Source organism: Pectinophora gossypiella, chromosome 8, assembly GCF_024362695.1.
Source record: "Pectinophora gossypiella chromosome 8, ilPecGoss1.1, whole genome shotgun sequence".
Lineage (NCBI taxonomy): Eukaryota > Metazoa > Arthropoda > Insecta > Lepidoptera > Gelechiidae > Pectinophora > Pectinophora gossypiella.
In genome coordinates this window covers 10,388,112-10,396,757 of record NC_065411.1, presented here as the reverse complement: position 1 = coordinate 10,396,757, position 8,646 = coordinate 10,388,112, and the positions used below count along the sequence as shown (strand labels likewise).

General features: G+C 38.8%; 1 protein-coding gene across 1 annotated transcript; it reads right to left on the bottom strand.

The window, feature by feature from the left end:
- Positions 1–16: 16 nt before the first annotated feature.
- On the bottom strand, positions 17–6,285 carry LOC126368706 (sodium-dependent nutrient amino acid transporter 1-like). Its single transcript, XM_050012827.1, has 14 exons — positions 6,158–6,285; positions 5,849–5,941; positions 5,212–5,488; positions 4,578–4,800; positions 4,239–4,282; positions 4,012–4,159; positions 3,857–3,935; positions 3,670–3,773; positions 3,389–3,584; positions 2,592–2,768; positions 2,052–2,151; positions 1,642–1,821; positions 1,441–1,535; positions 17–262 (listed from the first exon to the last, which is right to left on the bottom strand). Exons 1-14 carry the CDS (start codon positions 6,158–6,160, stop codon positions 89–91), a joined length of 1,893 nt encoding a protein of 630 aa, XP_049868784.1. The 5' UTR covers positions 6,161–6,285; the 3' UTR covers positions 17–88.
- Between the last annotated feature and the right edge of the window lie 2,361 nt (positions 6,286–8,646).

Below are 8,646 nucleotides of genomic sequence, written 5' to 3'. Positions count from 1 at the left end.
AAAGAAATGTGCAAAATAATTTGTCAGATTTACTTATTTAATAAATTATTGTTAGGTATAAGGTACTTTTGGAGATACACTAATTAGATTATGCGTTTTTGCGGTATCCGCCGAAAAGACTCAGTGCGATGTGGTGGAACCAGTTCTTGCGTTTGAGTTCGCGATCAAGTTTAGCTTCTCGTCGTTGTTCCTTCCAGTCTGCACGCTTTACGGGATCCGCAGGCCCGTAAGTTGCCTTCTTGCCGAAGGCACGTTTTACAGTCTGCAAAATAATACATGTTCTAGTTACCGTTTGCTGTGATTATTTAAAACTAATAACTATCTATTGACAATATTCGTAATCCATTTTTATGATTGTAAGTATTCGTTGCCTACAATCACAAAAGTAATAAGTTTTTTCGAGCATTATTATTAGCTATTGCACGTGGAGACCATTATTAAGAACGTAGGTAACACTCAGTAGATTAAAATTTATCATATGATGATTGGAGTGCAATAAATACTTATTGGGAAATAAAAAAGCCAAGTCGCAGTTGTGTTGTAAAACAGGTGTTCATATACTCGCACACATACACACATTCACGCCCACATTCTTATCGAGGTGGATAAGCAACCAGTCCTGGTACTCGTCCATATATTATCTATGTAATACATACAAGCTACCATTTTTTAAACTACTAGATATAAACGCGCCTAAACTAGTAGACCATAATCAGGGACGGAGAGAGGGTACTTCCCAGGTACGACCTTCTGTATTTAGAAAGAATGAAGACATTTATTTCCATATTAGACACCACATTAACAAACTTACATTACCTAAAAATATATATAATTTAAGGATATTGGTGCTAATTCCTACAGACGCCATCTAATTTTATTTTAAGTTATACCTGTATTTTTCTTATCCGTTGAAAAAGAAAGGGACGGGTAATCGACAGGTATAAAATTTATGGAATACACGTCAATTTTAATAAGAAATCTAAAACAACCGTCTAAAAATTTTTATATCGACCAATAACCCGACAGAATTAAGTAGACATCACGTCAAACGGATTGCATACCAGCGATTTGACTATTTAATTCGCACGGGTTATTCATTCATTTTAAAATTAACTTGTTGACAATCATCCGTCCCTTTCTGTTTCGGCGGATAAGAAAATGTCAGATATAACTTAAAATAAAATTAGATGGTGTTTACAGGAATTAGCACCATTTAATATCTACCTACACAATGGAGGCGCCCAAAATAAAAAAGGATCTCTCAGCATAATGCCGTGACACGTGATAGTACGGGCCGCGGCGCTTTTTTTATGGGAGACCTATCGTGAGCCACGGACATACCAAACTCAATTACTCAACTGAATTTACCGCGATAGGGAAATAACCGCAGCCCATGCGGACGATACTGTGGGAGAGCTAGTTATTATGAATTTTCCTTACCAGTACGCAAGAATTAGATCTATACTTCCAGAATGCTACTGCCATGAAGATCGGAATCAAAGCCATACCGAAATATTGAAGCAGGTTGCCGGCCACTGAAAATGAAGACGAGAAAAGATGAGAAATTTTAACTAAATAGTAAATAATAAGATATCTTTCAATCATAGGTAATTATGCTGAAAGACCTTTGTTGATACTCACGGTAAGCCTCGCTTGGGTATGTGTATGTGTTAGCAAACTTGTAAGGCTCGGCTTGGATCATGGCGTACATAAATACGATGATCATCAGAACTGGCGTGATTACAGACCAACAGATTCTCCAGTACCAAGAAGTCTTAATACCCAACATGTATTCTATGTCAAAGCACATGTTTTCGAGACCTGAAAGTATAATAGTATTTATGAGCAAATGTGAGTAGTGCATGGTTGCAATCGTAGTCTGAAGAAGTTTGAGAAAACCGATAAGCGCTGAAAGAGAGAAAAAATCGTTCACCGGAATCGATATCGGTAAGTGAAGTGTTTGTTGTCGCGAGCCTCTACGGCTAAAGATTGTGTTTCAGTAAGATAATCGGTAAACACAGTCACACCTTTGGTCATACGCATCAACTCACCGTAAATCCAGAAAACACCGATTGTTTCAGCGATGGCTGCAAACAGTCTCATGAAAGTGCCGCCGTAATGATCTACCAATTCAAGAATGTATTGTCCACCCTGAGAGGAAATAAAAAACGATACAGAAAAGAAAGCTAGCCCAATTAGGTTAGTTCACATACTTATTCTTATCGTGTGGGTTATGAGGTGGATTACCAACCTCGGCAACCCTGGTGTCAGGGTTATTACTGAGCCGTCATAGGCTCCTGACATGACTCGTGTAACAACTACGTACTTACATCAGTAAGTAATAACCGGGACCACCGGCTTAACGTGCCTTCCGTAACACGGATCATCTTACTTTTTGGACAATCTCAGGTGATCAGACTGTAATGTCCTAACCAAACTAGAGATTACAAAGTGATTTTTGTGATATGTCCCCACCGTAATTCGAACCCGGGGCCTCCGGATCGTGAGACTAACGCTCAATCATTGGACCACGGAGGCCGTCCAATTCACATACTTAAAATCATTCAATCGAACGTAACCAGGAGCCTTACCGGTGTGACATAAATGAGTCCAATGAGGAAGCCAATGATGCAACCGCCGAGTGACATGTATATGACGGGCACGCGGGGGAACGCATCCAGCAGGACAGTGTTGATGGTCGAGAGAAGAGCGACGCCCGAGCCCACGCCCAGTACGGCCATCATCAGGAAGAACAGCACCGCGAACAGCTAAAATATTTACATAACCACAAGCTCGTAATCCTTACTGGGGTGAAAATAGCTACATGAATAACTTTTGATAAGAAGATAATTTGTATGTGACAGAGATGTTATGCGATGATTTTTTTGCAATTAAAGCCGGCCGGATTGGAGGCTATAGCCTTCATTAGGGAACTGGGGCGTAGGTTAAGAGAGAGGGGGTCCGATATGCGTGCGGGCTCTTTCTTGGTGCAAAGGTTGTCCATCGCCATACAACGTGGTAATGCGGCGAGTGTACCTAATGGGGCCTTTGCGCCTGGAATAACTCGGGGGGGGGATTGTTTGACGATTAGACACGTAAGGTCTTGAATTGTTAATTTATAATTGTATAATACAGATTGTTTTGTGATTTTTGTTTGATATTGTTTTGTAAAGTAACTAATAAAATGGATTATTAAAGAATTTAATGCAAAACAAGAAAGAAATAAATGCACATTTGTAACAGGCGTTTTACATACGGGATTTCACTATATGTTTACACGTACAGAGGTATAAATTAAATACATGGATGTGGGTCAGAGGCAATGAAGAATCCGAATTATTTAAATTGTAATTTAAATTCGGATTTAGCTTAGTAGTTGCTGACGTACCTGTGGCACGAAAGGTGATTTGGCAATAGCATCAGGGTATGAGACAAAGGCAAGACTAGTGCCACCAGTACCGATAACTTTCTGAATGTCATCACCGTATCCAAGTTCATGTGCCAGATTGCCCAGCACTCCAAAGATGGTTATACCAGAGATCAGACTTGTAAACGTGTCCAAAGTTGTCACTATCATAGAATCCCTGAAAATAAGCGCAGTTGAGTAAAGAGAAGCGATGTAACAACATAGTTATTATATCAACTAGATACTTAATTGTGTTTAATTACCTGTAAACGTTCGACTCGAAATTGTTGTAGGAAGCAAACATAATGAGAGCACCAGAACACACGGATAGAGAGAAAAACACTTGGGTTACTGCCGCATACCACACCTGCAAGAGAAAGTTTCATGTAAGAACAATTTAAAAGAATAGGTATAATATTTACAAGTATCAATGAAGTTTGCAGTACATACATTAATTTCCAAAATCTTAGACCATACAGGATTTATGAAGTATAAAATGCCATTGCCTGCACCGGGTAATGTCGTGGCTCTGGAAATATACATTATATTAATCATAAAAAATTGTAAACTGTATAAAATTATTGTCATGTGCATAATGTACGTACCGAATGAGCAATATGAACATTACAACGTAGGGGAAAAGGGCTAGGAAATATGCTGCCTTTCCTGAACTCTTCACTCCACGGGCTACAATGAGGAAGATTATGACCCACGAAGCTAATAGACATAGTGTCAAGTCCCACAATGGCATTCCTGAAATAAAATTAATACCATAAGATCATGATCATATTGATAAACTATTAAATATTAAGTATATTAAAGCTATACGAACCAAGTCCATCCTCAATGCCATCGGATAGTCGGAGAACAGTGCGTCTGTAACAAACATTAAAAATGTTTACTGATAAAGAAATAAATCAGCCTCGTTGATAAACTAAATCTTCTTGATTGAAGAAAATGCGTATAATGTAATGTGTTGAGGTATGTAATATCTTCAGACTAGCTCATTTTCGAAATGTTGTGAAACTGATTGAAGATTATAAACGTTTTATATCTGTCTACTTCTGATATGGGTGCACGGGTAGAGATATTATAAAACGAGTTCAAGTAGTTATATACAAGTTTATTTAACAATGTACCTTCCTATTGATTGTCTATAAAAATATCTCACGTGAAGAAAAGTTCGGAGCTACTGGTTGCGTTTCCTTCGAATTCGGTGAGATTGACGGATTCTCCTGAAGGCACGCATCCCAACGGGATCCATTCGTCACGGCAAACAGCCCATGGTAGGGAGGACTGGAAGCTCATTGCCAAGTAGTACAGACATAGTGCAATTATGGAGACGTAGTAGGATAACACATAGCCTGCACCCAAGGCTTGCGCGTACCCAGTACCTGAAAAATAAATCAATATCTACATTGTGGGCTTTTATGGAATTAAATATGCATAATTACTTAATACTGCATTGATATCATTTGATATGTCTAATGTAGTTCCAACGAAACATTGACTTTATGAGGCGCATCAATTCAATTGAGTACCTAATACGTTTATTTGATAATAAATAGTAGATTAATTCGCTTTTGCTTTAACAAATTATTTTAGCTTAATTACTTATCGTAATTGATAATTAGATTAAGAGTACGTAGACTATCGTAAATCACTGTTGGAAATATGGTGAGAGCGTTAAGAGCGTTTTTTATGCTTTGGGCTCATACGAGGAAAATATGCTAATCTTTGGACTAAATGTCAACCTTAGTAGGAATTTATCTGCGGATGTGTATAAAGAAGATCTGAACACGTACCTTTGAATGCAGGTGATAGAGCCCATACTCTGACGCAGTTACCGCTGCTGAACTGTCCTAGAGATGTCTCCAGGTAGTACATAGGTTTACCGATGACCAGCAGTACTATAATGTAGGGTATAAGGAAAGCGCCGCCTCCGTTCTGGTAGGCTATGAAGGGAAACCGCCACACATTGCCGAGACCCACGGATGTTGCAATACAGGACATGAGGAATTCTAGCTTGTTGTCCCATTTTGGTCGGTTTGCCAGCTTTGGATCCACCTCTTCCAGTTCCGGCTGATAAAAAAATATATTTTGTAGATAATGTTTTGATATCTATAACTATATCTGCGAACTATAATATATGTATATAAGCAGGTTTACACAAGAAAAACGAGTGTGGCACAAATTGTAGCGATAAGTACGTTAATATCAAAGATTGCAAAATAATAGCGTGGTCTCCTGTATCCACGTTTAGAAATAGTACCTATATTACGTTAGTAACAGTCTACGGAAACATTGCTTTTCAAACGCAAACAAAAAAGACTTTAAATTCGAAACAAATATATTTTTGATAGGTATTTGTTCACAGAAAAGTTGTGCTAATGGCGGGAAAAAAGTTTTCGATGTCGAATCGCGAGTTCACTTTTTACTTACCTTTACTTTGACCGGCATATCTGAATCGGACGGCGGCTTGCCAGACTCCGGAGAGGGGTCGAATCCTCCGTTCACATGATCCCCATTTTGCGCCTAACAAAGTTAACAAAGTTAATTTATTTGTACCGTTGATTTGTACATAATAGGACAGGCAAATGAAACAGAACAGATACACAGTTAAGCTTCTCTCTAATAGGTAATTGTTTTCGTAATTTTCTGATTTTCATTAGTAATTGATACTTGTAGGAAAATTACCTACTAAAAAGCTGCGGAATAAGAGAAAAATTACTTAAATAAAAGAATAATCACCATTGAACTGAGCTTTGGACGCACAGTACGTTGTGCGTCTCGAGAAGAAGTGGTAGATTACCGCGTGCGGCTCTACGTAGACCACGCTAAATTAGGGATATTTGATATGCAATATCGGTGTATTTACGATTGTTATCGTTTTATTATCATGAGTAGTTATCTTTATATTGTAATCAGTGTTTAGGAAAAATGAAGCAATTAGTTTGTATTGTACAAAGGTGAGAGGACTGCTGAGGCAAGTTGTCTTCAAATTCCTATGTCTTGTGGATCTGTCTAATCCGGAGTTGCAGCCACGAATCATTAATACATAACGATTGTTTGGGTGTATATTATAAGCAATATATATTTTTTTTCTAATGAGTACAGTACTAACAGCGGTAGTTAAATTACACGTTAGACCAAAAATGTAATGGTTCAATTGTAGTAAGATAATGGATACGATTTTAAAACGATGAAAGCACCGCGCCGGCGGCTCTTTTTTTTCAATAGGTGTAAGATTTATGATTATAATGGATGCTTATGATCACATAACACAGATATTATGTTATCATAAAGGTCGATTTTCCTTCTGATGATCAGGTAGTAGAATTTTTTTTGATGTTTTTATAAGTAAGTACTTGAGAGTAAAGAAATCCTGTCAGGTCCTATATAAGTAGAGATATCGTGACGATTAGGTCATCATCATCAGCCCATTAACATTACCATTATTTATTATTTTATTAACATTATTTTTTTTTATTAACGTCCCACTGCTGGGGCACGGGCCTTCCCTATGGATGGATAGGGAGATCGGGCCTTAAACCATCACGCAGGCCCAGTGCGGATTGATGGTTATTAACGACTGCTAATGCAGCCGGGACCAACGGCTTAACGTGCCTTCCGAAGCACGGAGGAGCTCGAGATATTTTTTTTTGTGGTCACCCATCCTATGACCGGCCTTTACGAAAGTTGCTTAACTTCAACAATCGCAGACCGAGCGCGTTTACCGCTGCGCCACCGAGCTCCTCACGACGATTAAGTATTCTGGTTATTATTACTTATGATCGGATCTCTATGAAGCTAATAACAAAAAACCACTGCGGCTTAATTACTATTACTTATGTCAATTGCCGCGACAGACGAATTTACGTGCCATCCGAAGCACGGAGGAGTCCGAAATGTAAGGTAGCTAAACGGTCACTCAATGACTGACCGCTTGCTTCCAACATTTTTTAACTTTTTTTGATCGATTGGATAATTCCAATCAATCAATCGGAGAGGGTATGGAGCTGGCTAGTAGCCGGGACCAACGGCTGAACGCGCTTTCCAAAACACGGAATCATTTTATCGATTTTTCCGATAATCAGGTGATTCAGCTTGCAATGTCCTTACCAAACAAAGGACTGAGGTGATCGCAGTCATGCTTACTTTTATTAGGTAATTTATTTGGTTACACGTTCCATTACTAAAGGTTCATAACCGTTTTTATCTGTCACATAAATGTAAGATTTGACTTTATCAGTAACATATCCTTCTGATTAACTTTGATACGAGTACAATGGAAACAAAACCAGTAAAAGCTAAAAAAAATATAAATATATATAAATAAAAACATAATTATATATAAAAGCCCAAAATGTAAATTTGCTACAGACTGATTATAGGCAACATGAAATGGCAGTTTGCTACGTAATATACGTCGTACGAATGTAGCCACTCGTGACATTCCTACCGGTTGTCTTGTGGCCCAGTTCACTCTGATACGGATACGGATGAGACTGTATGTTATATGTTTTAATTATATTATATAAGAATGTATGTTATAACAGCCTCCGTGGTCTAGTGGTTAGAGCGTTAGGCTCACGATCTGGAGGTCCGGGTTCGATTCCCGATGGGGACATTGTCGAAATCACTTTGTGAGACTGTCCTTTGTTTGGTAAGGACTTTTCAGACTTGAATCACCTGATTGTCTGAAAAAGTAAGATGATTTATTAGCCGTAAGAACACCACCAACCCGCAGTGGAGCAGCGTGGTGGAGTATGCTCCATACCCCCTCCGGTTGATCGAGGGGAGGCCTGTGCCCAGCAGTGGGACGTATATAGGCAGTTTATGTATGTTATATTAATTTAATTCAGTAGTTTTGCCACAAAAACGCAAAAGGGGACGGCCCAAAGAGACCTGGCGACGCTCGGTTGACCGGGAATTAAAAACTCGGCTTGTCATGGGAGCAACCTACAGAGGTTCCAAAAGGTCGCGGGGAATGGACATCTGTTATTCGAGTCCTACATCCCAACAAGGAATAAAATGATTAGAATAAATAAATAAATAAAAGTGTTGCCGTATCAACAGGATCAAACCTAACAAAAAACGAACGAATTGCGAATCCGAAGTCCTCCTGTTTTTAAATCCCTGTGGTTCACTGGTTTACTTCTCAATTGGGGAGCTCAAGCTCAAGAGGTTCGAACCCCGGTACCGGACTTGTACCAATGAGTCATAAATTTATCTTAAGT